This window comes from Buceros rhinoceros, unplaced genomic scaffold (genome assembly GCF_000710305.1).
Source record: "Buceros rhinoceros silvestris isolate BGI_N320 unplaced genomic scaffold, ASM71030v1 scaffold2313, whole genome shotgun sequence".
In the NCBI taxonomy this organism is placed as follows: Eukaryota; Metazoa; Chordata; class Aves; order Bucerotiformes; family Bucerotidae; genus Buceros; species Buceros rhinoceros.
This window is the reverse complement of record NW_010404010.1, coordinates 1-21,372: the sequence shown is the minus strand read 5'-3', so window position 1 is coordinate 21,372 and position 21,372 is coordinate 1. Positions and strand designations below refer to the sequence as shown.

At 37.7% G+C, this 21,372-nt stretch overlaps 1 protein-coding gene across 1 annotated transcript in view; it reads right to left on the bottom strand.

Annotated features, from left to right (window-relative positions):
- SRPK2 (SRSF protein kinase 2) overlaps positions 1-21,359 on the bottom strand; it is a 95,605-nt gene extending 74,246 nt beyond the window's left edge. The window contains exon 1 of the mRNA XM_010133196.1: positions 21,191-21,359. Within this exon, the coding sequence (XP_010131498.1) occupies positions 21,191-21,228 (38 nt within the window). The 5' untranslated portion in view covers positions 21,229-21,359. The remainder of the gene's footprint in view (positions 1-21,190) is intronic.
- Between the last annotated feature and the right edge of the window lie 13 nt (positions 21,360-21,372).

The following is a 21,372-nucleotide window of genomic DNA, read 5'->3' as shown; positions in this document are numbered from 1 at the left end:
TCTTTCCTCTTATATACAGACCTGAGACTTCATTCAGTAATCTACATTGACCAAGTTCTTTAAAAACTTCCCATGAAATTGCAACACTCAGTACTTGCATGTATGATTGAACCAAAGTTCTGCAATTTTAATACAAAACAGCACAACTGTTATTCTATCTGTAGAGAAACAATAATCTACAGCTGCATATTTTTATCATCAAAAAAGTATTTCTCTTACCTGAAGAGTTTGAAAATTATCAGTGCCATTAGCACTCGGTAAGAAAAATTCTAGATTTGCTTGGTCCGTTTTCATATTACAACTCAATCTTTTTAAAAATAAAACTTAGCTTGACAAGACACATAGCTGTTTTCAGTTCTGCTGGCAAAAGAACACCCACGTTGACTCAGATCAAAGTTGCATCTAAGTGGACATCTTGGGAAGAGTACAGGAATGATCAAACACTTGACAATAGCCGAATACCAGCCCAGTCTGCAACAATTTGCCATAGGGACTCCCTGGGCCACAAATGGGATCTTTGTAGTCAATAGTCTTCAGTGAAGTATTTTTCTTTAAACTTCTTCAATCACCTCTTGAACTGATGAAAATTTAACATTAATATCCTGTGGCAAGGAAGTTAACACTTAACTGTCCACATTTGGAGATAATTTCCATTTGCTCGTTCAGAAACTGCCTGCAAGCTTCCTGTAGTGGAAGAAACAGTGGGAAAATATTTCTTTATGCTTTTCGTTTTGCAAACTCCATGTCACTTCTCTCAAACTCCTGTTTATTCTTTCGGAGAAGCAAGCAGCCACTGACTGTCATATTTAACACACGAGACGCTGCTTACTTATCCAGTGATCGTGATTCCTTTACTGATAGTCCCTAACATCCATCCAACTTACAGTCCTATTCCAGCAGTAAGCTGTTGACTTCCGTGGATCCAGTACTCCTCCCAATATTTATAATTGCACTAGATCTGATCACTGGATGTAAAGGTTATTGCCTCCTGGGAGCTTCATTTTACATTTATTATACTTTCATGTCCATTATATCTCCCTCTTGTAGAGGGAACTTTTTCAGCAATCCCTCCATTTTACTATCCAGAACAAATCAGTACGATCAGTACTAATTAGTACTAACTACAACAGCAGGAGGTCACAGTCCCTACTGCATTTTTTTCACTTGTCTTCAGCTGCACACTCCTCTCCCCTGCTAAATCCAGGAAAAAATCCCCAAAGCAAATCAAACTGGTTACTGTCTCTGTCTCACAAGTTAAAAGTAGTGCACAGAAGAGCCATGAGTGATGCAGCTGATGCAAAATGGGGCAAAGAATAAACAACTGCAGAAGAATATGTACAGCAGAAGAATGAATAAATCATTACCTTCCCTTCCTTACTTTTTTGGGTGGCAGGGAGCTAATCTCCCTGCTTGTTCCTTTCCTGGGGCCTGAATGGGAATCTGTGGTTCAGTCATTTGCACAATCAACCTGACAGCTCACTGTCACTGTGAAAGAGTCAGTCTGACTCCACTTTCTCACAGGCATGGGCATGCAGCCTGCCCTCTCCTTTCCACCAGTTCTAACACTTCCTTATTCACTTCTTTTGGAGGTTGTTCTAACAAGCTGAAGCACAACAGGCATGTTGCAAAGTGAGTGCAAATGCAGGGATAAAATAATGTGGACAAGATTGCACAGAAGATGGATCAGTTATTTCAATGAGCTCTTGGATTTACTTTTATATGGTGTATCTTCTGAGTGATATTTATTAGAATTATCTCTTTAGAAACTGTCAGAGTGAAGCTTCACAACTGACTTAGGCTAATCTAAGATAATGCTTCCAGTGAGAGGGACTGTCCTACCTTCTGCTTATTTACAGGCCTTATTTCTTCTGCCTGCATTTGTGCTCAAGCCACTATCCTGTGTAGTCCCCTCAGCCAGACAAAAAACCTCCTCCCATCCTCTGCAGCAATTTTTAGGCTGATCAAACCTTGACCCAAGTGATTGCATCAAAAGCACCAACACTAGAGAAGAGAGGCATCAAGTGATGGGGATAACTAAATGTAGGTGTAAGTTAGTGGTGAAACTGTGCTCTTGTGTCTTTTCAGTATGAAGTGACTCCTCCAGGAAATTTTATACAGAATCTTAAAAACTATGCAGTCACACATATATTTGCCCTTTAAGCCTTTTGTATTTGTATGTGGTTCATCATGGACTTCCCATGAAGAACAAAGCTTTGAGGTTACGTTAAACCTGGGTTATTCACCCTAATGTTTCTCCTGTAAAGATACTGAAACAAATACATATATATATATACACACATACATTAATCTTTATACTCTCAGTCTGTGCAGTACGGATGGCCTCATATTGAAGAATCATTAGCATTCTACACAGGTTTCAGCATCATCTTAACTAAGACTTACTGACCCGATTAATTTGACATTCTATACTGTAAATTATGATAAAGAAGATACAAAGCATTTTTAAACAGATATTAACTTTAATAATATAGAGAATCTACAAATGAGTGAAAATTTTATAAGAGGTGGGTATTATCTCTATTTTGAGCTGAGATAGTTTGCCAGAAGTAGAAATCTGTTAGATTTTACTTTATTAACAGGGTTCATTTGCCAGGTGTTGCCTTTCTTCTCAGAATGAAACTGAATCACGCCATATTTTTAGTAATTGATATTTGAACTAAAATTTCTCAGTTCCCTCCTTTTGTTAAACTGTTCCAGAGAGAGCAAATGCCATCACCCTCCCTAAGTCACCTTGTCAAAGGCTCAGTGAGTTGTAGATATACTTTTCCTACCTCCAAACAGGACTATCAACAAGGCAGCCGTGTCTCCCAGGGTCACTAAGCCTTAGATCAAATGTATTTTCATACTCGCATGATCAAGCTATGTAGTGTTCTAACTTTAAAACTTAAACATCTTTCCTGCAACAAAAACATAATGGGTTTGGGGCACAGTGAACTTGAAACAGTTGTTATGGTGCTTTCATGTTTCAAGTGAGTCTTTGACAGCATTTAGATCTCCAGCTCCTAGCTGATGTACCCAGATCACCAAAATTGGCAAACACACGCATAATTTTCTACAGGGTTTTGGTGAGGTGTTTTCCCCTTTCAATTCAGAAAGGTTTTCTTAACATGTTACTGTTGAACTAGGGTTAGTATTTAGACGAATCCTCTACTCCAAGACTGGTCTAAAATGTTATAGTATTGATTATAGATGAGAACACCTTTTCTAATTCCACAAATAACTATTTCGTTGCCATGCATAATACGTTAAGGAGGATGTTATACTGTGAACACATCATTACTTGATACGAATTCTAACAGGATCGTCAATGCCTTGCCTTAGCAATATTTTCATTTTTAGAAATACAGAAAGTGCGCTGCACATCCAATCCTCACGGTGAAAATGCCACACTAGTAACTCACCTACAGCTGAACTAAATTACCAATGGAAATCTCACTTGAATTCCACAGCCAACATGGGACCACAGATGTTAATCAGCCTGCCTTCCTCCTCACCTTCTGCAAGTGGACTTGCCTATCCCACATTGGCCTTTTCAGCCATAAGCACGCTTGCAGTAAGCGTGGGGTAAAGCCCTCCCCAAATCTTCATCTGTGAAGCCAAGCCATGATGATGACCTTACACAGTTTTCTAAAATACCAGTGTCTATATTCTCAAAACTTTGTCAAACAGAAACAGAATGTTTTAAAAACCTAACAGTTTCACTGCTGTTAGCATGAACTCCTGAGACAAGAAATTAAATGCCTTATATCACACAGATTAATTGCTGCTGTTAATCTGTGAAGTAGGAGATAAAAAAGATGCTAGATCAATTAAAGCTGAAGAGAGACCATAAAAACAGGAATTGTCAAAATTCAAGGATAGCCAGCTATCCTAGCACTTTCGGAGAGAGGTAATAAAATGTCATGTTCATGATGTTCCTATCAGTCACCTAGGATCCAGAAAAAAAAAAAAAAAAAGACCCAAAAGTCTCAACTTTCATCCCTCCAAAATGGAAGGAGTTGGGTGATAACGTTCTAGAAGAGCAAATGATCTGTGCTTTATAAGTGAGTTCTTTTTTCATATCAACCTTCAAGGAGTGGCTGACTTTGTAATTTCTGAGCAGGAACCATATACCCAAGAATACTTGATTCTTCTTAGTATTGTTTCATTTTAAGGTACATTAAACCCACAATACCCAGGCAGTATGCTAGTCTGAAAATCTCACTATCTCATCATTTAAGATGAAAAAAATGTCTGCCTACATAGCAGGCAGACATTAGGATTACTAAGTAACCCAGTTATGTGGATTTATGTATAAACTCTATTACGCGTTCGATTACATACACCGAAAGACATGCCATATTCTTACTGTATAAAACAAATGAGCATTCATGTAGATCAACATATTCTTTTCTGTCAGAATGTCTGTTAAATCCTAAAATTTGAACTGCAACATTTTCTTTTAGCTAGTAGTTTAATATTTGCAAACTGTAGCTACAGAAGTGGGACTACAACAAAAAAAGTCCACAAGACAATGCTGAAGTGTTACGGCTGATGTAGAACAAGCACAAGAAAATCCTAGATGAAATTTTAAAACCTAAACATTAATGTTATGCTAAAAAAAAGAAAAAAAGCACCTCGATAGCTGGTAGTATATGCAATTACTCTCCTGCTTACATGTTCTCTGCTCCCATCCAGCATGCAGGTGCTGGTACATACCTGATGTCCCAGTGAACTAACTCATCTCACAGAGGTGGAAAACTTGCAGGGGCAGAGGGGACAGAAAGATTGGCAAAAGAGAAAAAACTGTGGCAGGACCACTCATCTCAGTTGCAAGACTTAGGCTGAGGTCTGTCTTTCTCATGTAACCAGACACAAGAGGTATTTATCCCTTGCAGTTCAGTGAGAAGCATAAGGAATCTGGATAAGCTTGTCATGTCACCAGACTCAAAATTCTGTTACAGAATTTGCCAACCAGAAATCCAGGAAATATCCACCTAGAGGACAGCTGAGACAGTGTAAGGTATCATTAGCTCTCTGGATACTTGTTTGTGCGCCAGAAATGAGGCTTCCTCTAGGAAAGTGAACAGAAAAGAGACATGGTTCAACTAATACTACACCCAGAAGTAATCCATCTTTAATCCAGGTACTGCCGGAGACTGATTCTCTAATAAGCCTACACAGACCCAATCAGGGCAGTAGCACAGCCACACTAACTGAGCTGTGAGGACTCTAAGTCCTCACACTTGCCTGCTCATCTCATTAGAGGCGTGCTGACACACAGAGCGAGTACTTGCTAAAAGCTTGAGAACAACTGCTAATTTCCACCATAAAATCAAAAACTTCCAAGAGACCACAAGCTACATCAAAAGGTAAATGAAAGTATGTCAAAAACAGTAAAGAATCATCACAGCCCTGCCTTAGTTCCTCACTGATCTATAACCTCATACAAAAAAAATCATAGAGAATTAAAAATTACACTGGATGCAAGCATGAACAAAATGACCTAGAAGTTACATCAGTATGAAGACAACAGCATTTGATAATCAAATACAGGCTTTTTGCTTTGATTATCATAGGTTGTCATCGTTTCAGGCACAACACAGATCCTGAGGGAGAGGAATGACTTCTGGTGCTCTGCCTAAAACCCTAAGGACACTTCAAAGACAGTTATTGATGAGTCCTGGAGGCAGGTACGCTAAGCCTTCCTTCAGCAAAGATGTTATAATCATCAACCAAGGTAAAAGTAAGCTAGAAACAGCAGTACAAGGTGGAGGTAGGGTACTTACAATCAACATGGGTACAAATTAAAACAGCTCATTGAAATCAGTTTTATCAGCCCCAGTCAGCATCTGTTACTTTTAGCTAATGGTTTAAAGTCTGCCAACTGCAGATGTAACAACAGTAGGGACCAGGTAAAAAAAGTCAACAAAGCAATGCAGCACTGCTGAGGTATTAAGACTTAAAACAAGTACAAGAGAAGCCCAGGTGAATTGTTAAATTCAGCACCTTTTGTTAAAATAAGGCAAGAAATACTCAGCCAAGTTAAATATGTAACAAATCTTTAATGTTTCATTTACATGGGCCTTTATATTTATGCTTTACAAGAAACCATGAAACAGAATTTCCCCAAACTGAAGTCTCATTCTTTCTAAAAACCAAAACTGGGGTGGGGTGGGGGGGAACAAAATCTCTCTCTTCAGGGTGTATACATACCATGTCTTTCCACCAGTCATCTTTGTCTGGAATAAACACGTATATGTATCTTTCACGTTAAGAAACCCAGCCTTTGAGAAAAATAAAACCATTTCAAAGAAAACCTTTACACAGTCAAATCACAACCATACAATCAAAGAGATGTTCGTAACTCCTGTGAATAAAACATTTCCCTTTAGTGTTTATATCATTAATGAACTTAAGTACATAACACCACCACCATCACCTTAATTATGTTTAAAGATTCCAGTTCAGCATGAGCTTGGACCATTCTGAAATATGCCAACATAACATAACAACATGCAGTCAACTCAACTGACTAAAACTACCGACTTCCCCTCTCCCCTACCCTCCTCCCCCAAAACAAGAAACTCTAAGCAATGCACAATATGACTTAAAGAAAACACAGCATTTCAACAGATTTTGAAAAATTAACTTGTCGTGTTGGCAAGTAACACGGAAACAGTAATTAGCAGTATCTGGACATATATGCCAAACTTAACTACCAGGAAGCCCATAAAACTAAGGATATATTTATTACAATACCATAAATATTAGTCTCTTCCCTATATTTCCTAACATTTTTTGTCCTTTAAGTTTAATATAAATAGAGAATTTCATTATTTCTAGTAATCGCCTCTTAAGATGTATATTTTGAAGTCAAATCAGCATACAAAATAAAAGCTGACTTCCAAACTTTCAAGTTTTCATTCTTCTGCCCAGTCAGTGATTCACTCTGAACAAAAGACCCTTAGTGACATTGCTGACATCACCCACACCTCTACACAACAGCAATTTAAATCTTTCAATCTGGCACATAGAAGCCAGTCTGTATTTCTCTGAAGTTCTAGCAATTTCTATTACAATGCAGTGAAATGACATTGTAACTGAAAGCAATTTTGCATTACTATGAAATTATAGGATTCAACGGTAACAGCAGTAAAAAACAGGCCAAAAAAACTGGAAAGAAACTTTCAAAATTATCAATCTTTACTACATTTTAAATTTCAAAACTGATTTCTAACTCAGGAAGACGTGATTTAAAAAGGACTACTTAGAAAAAAAAATTAAAATTATATCTATCAATACCTTCCCTCCTCTAATCAATTAAACCACTCAACAAGATCCATTTACATATGGCTTTTTAAAAAGCCTTCGCACAAAAGCAAGTTACAGAACATAATTTTTAGTTTATCATCTCAATGCTATCTTTAAACAATACAAATTTTATTACAGTCAAAATAAGAAATACTTTCCATAATCCCCAAAGCAGTCTGTGACTGAACTCTGCAGACAGAGTATAAAAATCCTGTTGATATCTTTCTCTAAGAATTCTGCATAATCCCACTTCCAAAAAAATCACTTTTACTTAACAAGAATTATTTTCTTTCTTGATTGTCTACTGATTCTTCAGTATCTAGGTCATAGAGCAGTCTATCAGCACTACTTAAAAAGCTACAACGTAAGTTGATTTAGTGTAGCCTGTGATCCTCCTATCCAATCAAGGCCAGAAACAGATCAACAGTGGACACAAAATACACGCAGGTGGGACTAAACAGAAAGGTGGCAACATTCCTTCATAGTACTGAATGCTTGCAGTATGAGTAGTTAAAAGCACTGAGGTTTACATTTGTGTAAAAATAGCTGTAGCCTACTAATTATTATAATGCATCTATCCTAAAAAAAAATGCAGTGCAACGTATTTTAGAAGTAAATCCTTGTGCACCAATATCCATGCTGACAGTTCATTGTATTACACTCAGAATTAGTTTTTACACATCTCAATTTGCATTAGGAGTTCTCATTTCATTTAAAGATAGAACACTTTAAAGATATCCTCCTTTGTTTTTATAGCGAAGTTTCATTGCCAAACTCCTATCAACAAGCTGCTTAAAGGGCTGAGTGTTCCATTTTTTCTGTAATTTGAGTATCTGCATTTTGCATTCTATTACTTAGAATGGGCTGGTACCAAGTTTAAAGATAAAAGTCACAGGTAAAAATAACTTTCTAGGTGTTTAATTATAAAGTTGTTACAGTTTGCCCAGTTATTAACTCACAGCAATTTCCACAGAACCAAAACGATGGTTTACCAGTGAATAAAAATGAGATTACCCAAGAAAAGAAGTTTCTGTATTACTTGCATATAACAAGTATATTAGTCATGTGTGTTGAAGGAGTTAAATTATCACATCATTAATATAATTGGCTAAAAAGCTTCCTCTGCCACAATTAAGGCCATGAATTTATCATAAACAAACAACTCCCTTTCCAACCCATATCTTATTTTAGAATCTGCTGAACATTTAATAAGTGACCAGCATAATTAATTATTACATAACTCAGAGCATCAGAAATCAAGATGCAGGAATAGTACATCCTTCTGAAATACCCAGGACAGATGATGAACTACAATCAAATACTTCCCTTATAAAATACAAAAAAATTTTTGTACCTCCCTTACAAATACCTTACCTTTGTCTTAAGTTCACTGTTAAAACATCTGCCTATAGAGCTGAGACCCAATCCCCTTCCCTAGATGTAAAACAGCTAAATATCAAATACCAAAGTGAATTCTAGAAACAGGTAGAGGAAAAAGGCAAAGAATTAGCATCGTAAAGCTAGTGAAGCCCCAGTTACTGTAGAAGGGGGAACAAATAGCCAGAAAGATAGAACTGTGCCAGACAGATGTCTTTTGGATAGGCCTTTTTTTTTTTTTTTTTTTTTTTTTTTTTTTTTTTTTTTTTTTTTTTTTTTTTTTTTTTACAGGGTCTGACTTCATGGCAATATACTTGGACCATTTTTTTGCTACATCACAACAAACTCTATTATTTCTCTTGAGAACTCTAGCCATTACAAGCTGACAAATGCATTACAAACTTTTGTCAAACATACATATACATGCAGAAGCAAGTGAAGTAGCACCATATTTTCATATCTCTAACATATCTCTCTCAGTGTATCAGTGCTTTAAACACACAGAGGGACAAGAAGAATGAGGACTGGGGTGGGTGTGAAGGAAAAGCTCTGGGATTACTTTTCTGTTGTATTATTTACATATAAAACTCCACTGCAATTGAATCTCAGATTCTTTTTTGCAAGCAACAGTACACACGTGAACTGCTAGGTGTAGACAAAACAATGAGGTCTTTAAAGAAGTTTAGAGAGCCAGGAAGTCATGAGTCTCAGAAGCTTTCTAGAGTTAAGGAAAAGAATGTGTGTATGTCAGCTCCAGTTGACTCATACAGGCTTAGACCAATGGAGCAGGGTGATGAAGCATTATGTGATTATCTAGAGTCAAACTTTCCAGAGAATAAAAGCAACCATTTGGAAGGAAAAGGGGAACAGGGGAAAAAAAAAAAAAAAAAAAAAAAAAAAAAAAAAAAAAAAAAAAAAAAAAAAAAGACAAAAACCTGGATGGACTAAATATAAACAGTCCTGCCCTACAGAAGTCCAGCAAAGAGCTGGCAGAAGCCTGGGAAGACCAATCCTAAAGCAGCTCACACCTGTCCGTGGCAAAGGCTTGACTAGAGCTATTTGCAGTAAAGGGCAGGAGTCTTCAGATGTCACACAACCTGACCTGGAACAACCGTAGAGCACAGAAAGTGAATAAAGGAATTATAGCGTCCATAAGGACTTTCTTTGAAAGTTTTATTTTAGGTATGACAGTGTTATCCTTAAAAAATTAGTGTCAGTGATCAAACTGCACTCTCTGAAGAATTCTGTATTTGACTGCAACCAAGGCTGATGGTTGGGCTGAATACCCTCTTTTTAGTCTAAGTAAAAAAGGAACATTAGGTCTTTTACATAACAGCTGGAAAAAAAAAAACCACAAAACCAAAAACAACAACAAAAAAACCCCCACTGTCCAAAGCACTTACGCATCAAATCCAGCCAGATAGCTGTCAAGTGTGTGAAGAATTAAGAATTTTATAAATAACAATTATGAAATTAAAGGGGTTGAGGGAAACTTGCAGTTATATATGCCTCAGTGTTTTAAGCAGAAAGGAATAGCAAAAAAATGCTGTGCCTGTGATCTCAGGAAAGAGTTTTGTGGGGTTTTTTGGATGTGGAGTTTTTGGGTGTTGGTTTTTTGGCGTTTCAGGGGGGGGGGTTTTAGTACAGTACTTACTAGACAAGCAGACTTGAAAACATCAGCAAAATAGCTGCTTGTTGCACTTTGTTTCTACTCTGCTCCAGCAGAGCTCTGTTTACATGCTTTGTACATGAACAGGACTGCACATAAAAAAAACCCTCAACCCTCAAATCACGTAATTTATGTGTCTTCCTGAGAGAAGCAACTTGGCAAAGCCTCGAGTATCAGCCAGCTCTTGGGCTCTTATAGTAGAAATAATACATGCCAGGTATTCTGAATACAGATGTCAGATAGCCAAATACTGGCTAACACACACTGTGGGTCTGTGGGGTTTGCCTGCTCAGCTACCTTGCAAAGGCATTGAGCGACCTTTTGATACTCACAGGTCAACTTAACAACTGGCTTTCCTGTCCACCTTCAAGACATTACTCCTCTTCTAAACAAGGACACACAACTCCTTTTGGCCTTTTTTAACCTGGTCCAAGAAATAGTTTTTGATTGCTATTATCACACAGCTCTTTTCTGGACCAGAACACATACAGGCTACAGGCAGGATGTCTGGTCTGAGCTGATCTGTGCTCCACAACTCCTTACTATTACTACACCACCCTGTGCTATCTTACCTCAGATGGGTTTTGCAACAAGCAGAGGACAAGTTCAGCAAGTGGTCATTGCTGAACTTTGCTTTCATTAGATGTATGAGCCTAACACCTCCAGTAGATCTAAGTCCGAAGCATAGAGTATATATTTAATACATTGTAAGAAGATACCTCATTCTTACTTCCCACACCAGAGTCAAGTAATAGATAAAAGTCTGCAATACTGAATTGGCATAAGTCTGAGAAGTAGCAGCAATTAAATTGTGCATTTTGTGTCCTCAGCTGATCTCAACCTTTTGGATGCCCACGTCACATGGCCAAAAATCCAAACAGACCTAGATCTGGTTTTTCAGGTGCTACTAGGCCCTGGGGAGACCAGTGTTAGGTTATCTGATTGAAGGCTAATCATAATAGAACCAGATCCAGCAAGAATCGGTAAAAAACAGTATGTAGAGGAATCTTAACAACCTTATCAGTGAAAATGGAGTACCTGAATCAGGTACTTCCAAGACCATCAATTAGACCATATTCCTCCAGTGTGACACCTACCAAGATGAGACAAGGTAGAAGCTCTCTCCCCAGAAACATCTTGAAAACCAAACATTATTGCCTTGAGGGGTACAGGACTTATTATGGGATGCAGGGAGGAAGAACATTAGTGTAAAACTTACCATGAGATTGTGAGAATATGCATGACATTATGGAGTGTTTAGGGTAAGGCACTAGAGGCAGAGAAAGATGGGGATAAAGAAGGATAAGGGAGAAAAAAGCATACAAAAGCATCACAGAAAAATGATAAATGGGGCAGGTCCAGTGCAAATGGGTGGCTGGTCACTTCACTCATCTGACTGAGCTCTGCCCCTGATCATGACAGTATATCCTATATTGTCATTAAATCCTATTTCTGTCTTCTTTGTGGATGCACTTTCTATTCTGAGTGCATACGTGTGAACTCAAGGCAACATCAAGCCAGACAGGCCAGAACATAGACAAGAGGTCTGGCATGAGAACACAAACCTCAAGGTCTCATGGGTCTTGGTGCCAACATCTAAAGGACGTCAATAGGTCAAGGCTTCAGCAACAACACAGACTGTTTAAAACTGGCTGCTGGGGCACCCATATAGCACATGTGTGAGTTTCTGGTGAAAATTCCACTAGCAGACTTCCATCCTGGGGAGCTGGGAAGGAGGAACAGGACTGGACTGTCTGTGTAGTTCTTGCTTGAGTGCTCTGTGTACGTTAATGTGGGTGCCAATAAAAGCACTGTTTTGAGCCTCTGTTGATCTGCATGGCCAGCTGCATACCCATTTTCTGTATGTGAGCGTGTGTGCAAGCACGCTGTCAGGAGTAGGCACTCAGTCTCATTACTGGCTGGCCCTGGGGACACAGAACTTTAGCAGTCTTGCACTCACCTACTTAGCTGGGCAGGCCTTACACCCCTGGGACCCTAAGCCCTCCACATTTGGCTACTTCTAATAACTGGCATGGCTGAAAGGACACACATCTTTAGCAAGTTTCTTAGCAAAGCTCTCAGTAACACTTTAAAGGTGAAGTGTATAAATCTACCTTAGATTTGAGTCTGGGGTAGTCTATATACCTGTTTAAGCTGTCCTGGCATCTACTGGAACACCCTCCATGCAGTTTTGCTAAAGCATTTTGTAAAACCCCGAGTGTGTAAATGATAGCCAAAAAAAAAAAAAGTATGAGCATTTTCAGGCACCATTCTACTTCAACTGGATGTCCCCTAGTTCTTTTAATAGCCCTTGAAATTCCTATGTGCTAAACACGTCTGAAAGGAATCTTGACTGATCTTTCCTACGCATTTTCTGTTCAAGTCAGGATTCAACGGTACACCATTACAACAGAAGAGGAACACAAATAAAGCAAAAATACAGCTGAAACAAAGTAGATGTAAATTAAATTACAGGAACATGTTTAATATGCTTGCCTCAGATAAACTTGTAAACAAATTTCCATAAAGAGCAACAGCATATTTAAATACTAGTGGTCTGCACAAAATATCATGCATTCCCTGGCAGCATACCTCAGCCATGATGCCTAAGAAACAAGGTCTACTCTAATTCAGCGTGTCAGTAATCCATCCATAGATATCAAGAGTACTTGTGAAAAGGGGAAGACTTTTTTCCTTGATCACCTATTATTTCTTTAAGTTCTGCATTCTTTCACTTCTTTTGTGAAACGTAAGCACTTTGAGGAAGGCTCTATCTTTTTTTATTTGAATTTCTAGACCAAATCTCTGGGACATTAATTACCCGGGACGGAACAAAGTGAGACTTCAAACTAAGTATATAAAGACTTTTTTTTTTTTTCTCCCCACTTTAAAGTGAAGTGTTTTAAATGATAAAAATGTACTTCAGAATCACTGTGGTTGATAATTTTTTCATATCTCTTAGGGATGACTTGGTCCAAAACTGTATTTACAGTTTCTTGGAAGCAGACACTTCTTATAGCTAAGACACTAAGCAGCAGTGGAAATTCCTGATTCTTCTCACATACGCAATTGGAGCTGTCAGAAAGGCTTTACACTGTCATACTGGGGATGATAAAGCACCAGTCTGAGGAAACCACCATACGTGGTCTCCTATGGGTGAGGTAATCCTTTTATAGAAGGATTCATAAAGAGCAGAGCTAATTCCAAACATCTTTTATTCCATGCCATGAGCTGGAATAAACAGAGTTCGATATGTATTTGGTATGTGGGCACGGCAGGAACTGAATGCTTCTGTGGACAGTGGCTGTAGCAGCTGAAGGCGACAGACAGCGAGAATCTGCAGGCCTGGATGCTGGATACAGAATAACAAAACAGCTGTCCATTGAAAACCACAGGAATCTCAGACCCCTTTTTCTAACTCCACCAAAAAAAAAAATGACTGCTGGATATTCTGATGCAGTGGTTACAAAAGAAAACAATACTGTCTCTTAAAAGTAATATTGATGACAAAAATAATTGTTCCAGTTTCTGCCAGAATTACTGCTAATACTTAAGCTTTGACAACACAGAACAAGCACATAGCTTAAGAAGAGTTTCTGCACTAATATGGCCTTCTTCGCCCCCCAAAAAGATACGCAGTTCTCTAGCACCATGCACGGTACCTCTAAGCAACAAAAGGGAGGACAAGTCCTTGCCTTCTTAGGAAGGCTGCGAACATCCCAGTAGATTTGGGGCACAGGAAGTTGCTTCATGAAAACAAAGCACTGAATTCTTAAAATGTTTCATGTTACTCCCATGATGTTCTGCCAAATAAGAAGCAGCTTTAAGAAATTCTCCCTTCCACAGAATTACGCTGCTTCACGTTTGGGGGGAAAAAAAAAAGTCTTCAAGATTAACCAGCACAACATTAAAATACAGAAGTTTCACAAGCTTTCAAGAGAAGAAAGCACGGTATTTTAGTAAACGAGGGTATTACCAGTCATTTGTTATTTCAGCAGACAGCAAGCAGAAGTTAGAATTAGAACACATTGGTACAGAGAGGTTATTTAAAGTGCCTTCTATACATCCTATTAAACACAATGGCCAAAATTTCATACCAATAGACCATCCACATGGGATGTGGTTCTGGTCTTGAACATTGTCCAGTCGTGTCATCAAACAGCCTGACTGACCTAAAACTCTAATCAGGCAAGGAAAGCTGTGTAGACAAACTTGGTAAAGAACTGGCATTCTTTCGTTGTAGCATATATAACAGGTGGAGCTTGGAGCTGCACACATTTGTTTCGGAATTGGAGCTTTAAAGACTGAAAGGAGAAAAAAAGAATGAAGCAAAAGAAAGGGAAATAGCAATTCAATATCCACCTAGTCACAACTGGCAGCACGAGTTTGGTAGGCATCCTAGATGAAATGACTTTCATATTGGTTTCAAGGCAACAGTGACTAGATTTTGCCAGAGTTAACCCAAGCCTAAAAGTGAATCTCAAAGAAAACACAAAAGCACCTGGGGCAAATACTGGTTCCAGAGTGTAAAATTCCTAAAGACAGAACTAGTAAAAGACCTTCTGGTCACACCATTCTTTAGACAGAAAAGGTATTTTCCATTCAAGCAGAAAGACTGATGGATATAATCCAAACTGTATGGCAGGATTCACAGAAACTCATAAGCCGAGAGACGCTACAGTTTCATGAAAATATGCTGAGAACACACAAAACATGTGTTCACACAACAAAATGGAATGCTTCAATTAGCATACATTTGCTTCACCTGTTGCTTAGGCTCTCTTGGTAACTACATCAATTGTAGATCAATGAAAATACACATCACAGTAAATTTACTGAATTGTATGAACATCTAAATATTATTTATTTCTAAGTACATAACAGGAAGATACAGAAAATGGCAAATTAATTTATCCTGTCAATTAATTTAACACATCACAGCAACTACATAAATGCAGTCATCTGGCTTAGGTACATAGCGTTCTATACAATCTATCAGGTAACATTCTCTTATCTCTTTAGGAGCCTGGAGTGGACATTTTAGTAAAGTCGTGATTAAGGCAGTGATTAGGCAAAAAGTTTCAGTCATGAAAAAGACTGAATTTGTAAAGCAAAAGGCTTTGCTTAAAATGACTGGCTACTTTTTTGCTGATGTTTTACCCTGAAGTAGAACTGGAATATATATGTTTACATTAGAAAGTACATTGTTCAAGACATAAGTTTTCAACTGCTCTTTTAGCCATTAACTAACCATGTTCTAATCATCACTGGATTGCCTGTATCAGTTTCTAGTGAAGAGTTCTCATACAGAAAAATCTCATACAATCCCCCAGCACCTTCAATGTCTCCCTTTCCCAAAGTTCTCTCATTTTATTTGCAACAGTAAGTGCCAAAACCCAAGATTTGTGTTTTCAGAAGATATAATAGAAGTATTATCCCAGAAATAAGTATCTCACAAATAACTGCATGATGAAAAGCTCTTAAAGATTAAAAAAAAAAAAAAATCATATAGTGCACAGAAGATCATCTGGATAGTAGGGAAACTAATAACACATTTCATTTTTGACTGTAAGTATCAAAGTACTTGATTTTCTTAGGTATAGCAGAAATTCCAGACAGGCACAGAAATAAACAAAGCGTATTACTGAAAAATAAAACACACTTCAAATTCTACAAAGCCTACTGATGAACTGATACAAGCACTATCAGCTCTAAAAAGAGTGCCGCATCCCACACTCTTCTGCTTCTACATAACTATTTCCTTTTTTTTATTACACAAGCACAAGGGCACATTGCAGCGTTCCTTATCTCTACATCCCTTTCATACTTCACTTAGAAGCTTTGCACACTAAGACAATGAATCTGTGAAACCTTTAATATGAAAAATACACAAAACTTAGGATTTATTTTGGTCCAGTTTTAGTGACCTAAAATTAACTACCTAGTCTTAAGGGAGCTATACAGGCACGCTGTCACCTACAGAGTTTGGTGGCAGAATGAAGAGCCTCCTTAGACAAACAGTTTGGGACCCACATTAAGATAAGGATGGTTTCCTCTTTACTTATGATATAAAATACAACATATAGCAATATTAGTTTGTAATTCTGAAAAAAGGGGGAAAATATACACTGCTCATTGTTATATTATTTTAAACAAAACTGAAAAATTGAAGTGGCATGACTACTAAAAATACTGAACTGCCCTGAAATGGAAGTTAGGTAATATTTCTTCTACACTTAAAAAAAGTAAAGCAGGAAGACAGTTAAAGAGAAGATGGTATTTTAAAAATATGTTTAAAAGTTAGCAGAACTGATTAAACAGTTGCATAAGTCTGATAATTATTTTTTGTTTCAATGTTAGTTACATAAATAACAATAGAATTATCTTATAATGTCCTATTATCTAATAATTATTCCAAAACATTTATCTGACATACAGCAATGTCAGCTCATACTGAATGCTGTGAGCTGATGGTTCTTCTACTTTTAAATATGGTGTTTTACCTGTACTTCATTACAAGTTCGGAGATGTAATGCATCCACAATTAAATCAAAAGTATATACATAAAAAAAAAAAATGCCAGATGTTCCTAAACCTAAAGGAATCTTTCAGCATCCTAACTGGTTTCACAATGCCTCTTTTATCAACTAACATTAGGTCTCTTAGCAAAGGAAGCAAACAGTATCCATCTTTTTTCTTCCTCATTATTTTAGATTTCTTCCTCCTTTACTTTATCACTGACTACATTCTTGGCATGATCTGATGAAGAAACCACGTAAAAGCACTAAGAAATACATTAATTTGCTCTGCAAAGATAAGCTACTAAAAGAAAGGGAAATACACAGCCCAAGGCTAAAATAAAAAAACAAAACAAAACACCCCACACAAAACAAAAAAAGAAGAGTTGTCCTTAGCCTTGCCTGTAGCACCCTGCCCCAAATGCTTCTACGCATTGAATGACACAAACTTTGCTGTCCTACTGTCATTTGAAAGTATTTTCCCTTTACTGCTATTTATTTATAAATCAAAATCATGAAATTTGAATTATACACACACCAGTTATCTACTTGAAGACTTCTCATGAATGGCTGCTATTCATTAAAAACAAAAAAACCAACACTGAAGCAGAAATTCGTTTTAAAGAAACATGCACGTGCAGCCTTTGCTGAAAGGTGGGAAAAAAGCTTCAGACTCACCAGCCTTGCTAATTACCTTTGCCAGTACATGCCCTGCAGTCAAACAGCATTGCTAAATGACATAAATTTAGAATCCAAAATCAGAGCTAAAAAAATACAGAGTTGTATGAAAATTATAAAAATGCAAAATATTATATATATCAGGTTTGCAGTCTAAAGAGTAGAAAGTGATGCCGTTGGAAGAAACGACTTCTCTCAAAACGTGCAAGGAGTTCCGCAAAGGCCTTAAAAAGGAAAAAAAGCTGTACATCTCAAAGGGTTGTCTATACTGTACATGAGAAGAGTACATAACTCATACAACAGCAATGGAAGTATTTTCGCTTTCTTGAAGGGTTCTTGAAAGACCACCCTCCTCCACTTGGCTGCTGCTACTTGCTTTTTAATGACATTTGCAAGGCTTGGACAAGTAAACTCACACAGCCTCCACTGAAACATAAAGAACATGGGAGCACATGATAGTTAAATTACTTCTTATTAGAAAAAGAAAGCAGGTACGTGTCACACGGTAAGCATGCTGTAGGAAAACATTTCCATGGTATACTTAAAGCTCAGACATCCAAACAAATCAATTCAGCATAGCAAGCTACAGTAGGTTACCTGATCCACTGTAACCATCCATGTGCACACACGCATCCCTAGTTACCCAGGACACCTTATCAACAAGGAACAAGGACTTTGTCACAGGCTGCTAACACATACACAGGCAACTAACTACTCATAAATGTAGGACTTACAGATGCTGCCTGTGTCTCCTTAATGAAATATCCCGTAACACACCAAAACACAGGAATCTTATCCCCCCATCTGCAATTACAGTTTTTCTAGGGGAAACGAAGGATGGATCTCACTATGAAAAAGTCTCAGGTTTGTATTAATTTATTTTTCAAGGTAGTAATGTCTTTAACATCTCAGAGGATCCTCAACAAAAGGGTTCATCTCACTGTCTTGCTAATGTGTCCTAAAAGCCTCTTAAAAATATAACAACCAACTATCCTAAGAGAATGCTGCAAATTTTCTAACATGTTGAGCTTCCATAACAGCCAAACCATTATAGTCTAGCTGTCTTCTCATATTTTTTTTCCTCTAGGATAGGATTACATTTGACTTGCCAATCAAGCAGGAAAACCTACAAACACTATCTGCCTTGTAAAAACAAAGACCAGCTCAAGAAAAAAGCAAGTACTGGGCTTCTCTCTCATTCCTTCTCTATTTCCATTTCATCCGTTTCTGTAAAACCACAGAGCACCTCCTCTTCTCTCCCCTCCCCTCCCGCTATGCAAGCACTGCCTAGCAGCCTCTGCTAGTGTGGAAAACAAGCAGCAAGCCATGGGCTCTTTCAGATCTTCCACCCGGAGAACTCAAAGCTTCTCAACAAGACCAACCACCAGGAATAAGGCTAAAAATTGTTAATAAAAAAAAAAGCAAGTATGAATCCCCTTTCTGTGTTCATCAAAACCACACATATTTTCATGTCTGTAAGGTATGCACATTGCAATTTTGCTATACAGCAGACTGAAGACAGTTTAGCAGTTCAGACACTCAATACTGTAATATTTTTGTCTTAACATCTTAAACAATAATTTTGAAAAGGCTTTGAAAGGAACTGGCAGCTAATGGGATAGACAGCACTGTTTCATAACAGCTTGCAAAAAAATTCAGTCTATTTTTAGATAGGTGAAAAGAATGTGGTTAATAAAAAAAAAAATCTCTGATAATATATATAGTTGTTTTCCTCTCTAACTGAACACATAAATTGTGCAGCTGATGTGTCAAATCAATCTCCTGGTTAACAGTACCACATATTTAAATCCACACAAGAAACCTATGTGCATATACAACATTTCCATTTTAATCTTTATTGCAAGATAACGCATCATGCTGTTATAGAATCTTACTTTTTAATGAATGGCATTTAAATGGATTTCAGACAAATGCATGTTTCTAATTATGTGTTATATTCCTTTACAGGGACCCATGCATCTAGGACTACCTTTAGTTCAAGTACAAACATGTTTTGCTCAAAAACAGACTGATCAGTTTGAGTGCTGCATAACATTCATTTTGATAAAACATATAGCTGTATTATATACCAAATTCTCCCACAGCAATGCCAACAAATACCTTCCCAAAAATCAAGTTAACACCTGTTTCCTTTACTGTTTTCACCCCAGCATCCCCTCTATTATAACCATTTTATTAGTCTTGTATTTAAAAATTTTAGTCATCAGGGTGGGACAGAGGTGAACAAACACGCATTAAGATTGTCTTTCATGATTCTTAATTTTGAATGAATAAATAAATAAATAAATATCTCTCGAAGCTCTTCTTATATCTCTCCATTTTGGAAAGGTGACTTAACAACCCATTCCCCCCCCACCATTTTCTGTATCTTTCAATGCTGATATTTTGTTATACTATAGCTGGTGAAAGGCAATACAGTTTGCTTCTATGTATCTTACACAAATATAAATCAAAGTGCTCATTTTGTTTTTCTAAAACCATGCATGCCACACAGCACTTGTTCATTTTGAAAGATGTCTTTTAGCCTGTTTCCTTAAGACAGCTTTCCGTGCATTATCATGTCCTTCTATGCTGAGCCATTCAATAAAATGAACTTTAGATATAAATTCCAGCTAAACATACAGTTGGAGTGCTTAAAATAATTACATTTTCTTTGCGAACGTTCAATATTAAAATGGCAAAATACAACATTCTGATGGTCTTTTGCATACACCCGAAATGACTACTGTGACAAATTTGGAAAAAAAAAAAAATCGTATTTTGTTGCTCTGGATTTAAGCACTTTTGAAAATAAACATATCTCCTAAATTTCAGTTGCAAAAGCAAAACAGAAGTGAGCAGGGCTGGATCATTTAAAAATCAGCAAAATAATCACCAGGAGGTTATTTCACATCAGAGAATTTAACATGCATTTAGGACCTCGAGATATTTCTTTAAAACGAAAGAGCTACTTGAAATGGTAATAATCTGATTGACAGACAAAATAATTGCTTTAAAAACACTTCTGAGTCATTTTGTCCTTACCTGCAGGCATGAACCATTACTGCATGCAGCGACTGCTCCATTTCCTAGCACAGACTTGAACAAGGATCACATCTATCTTACAGAATGTGACTAATTGGAGGATTTGTGATTCCTGAGCTACTTTAAAAAGGACACTCCCTTTCCACATAACAGGACATGAAACGCTTCACCAAGTCGTATTTCCTACGCATCTAAATTCAAAGGAACCCTCTGCAACCCTGAAACGGTTTCCTGCAACACAGCAAAAAAGCCAGGTCTTTGAAAACGAATTTAGAGACTGAGATGCCGTTTGCATGACAGTGAGGAGGAGTAAGGTCTTAGACCCCAGCACACACGAACCAGCAGCCTGCTTTAGTACGATTTGCATGCTGCAGCTCACAGGCTTCGTCAAATGAAAAAAAAAATTAATAAATCTCTGCAAAAACGCACAGGGCTTAACCAAGAAGGGCGGTTCAATGGATACGGTACCATAACCAGCATGCAATACGTAAACAATGCCAGCAAACTTGACAAGGAACAGAAAGGAGCCCTGCCCCGCTGCTTGGCAGTGCTACACCGTGGACCGCTCATGCAAGAGATGCAGCCGTACCTTTCTGAAGAGGACGACTTCTCAGAGTTAACTGACATCAGCAGCTCAATCTTCTGCTTGATTTCTGGAAAAATCAGAAAATATTCACAACGGAGACCGCCTGCCCTCGCTTTCCACAGTCTTATTAACGAAACGAGCTTATTTCCCTGAGCCCTTTTGTTCGGAAGAGGCCGCAGCAGCCG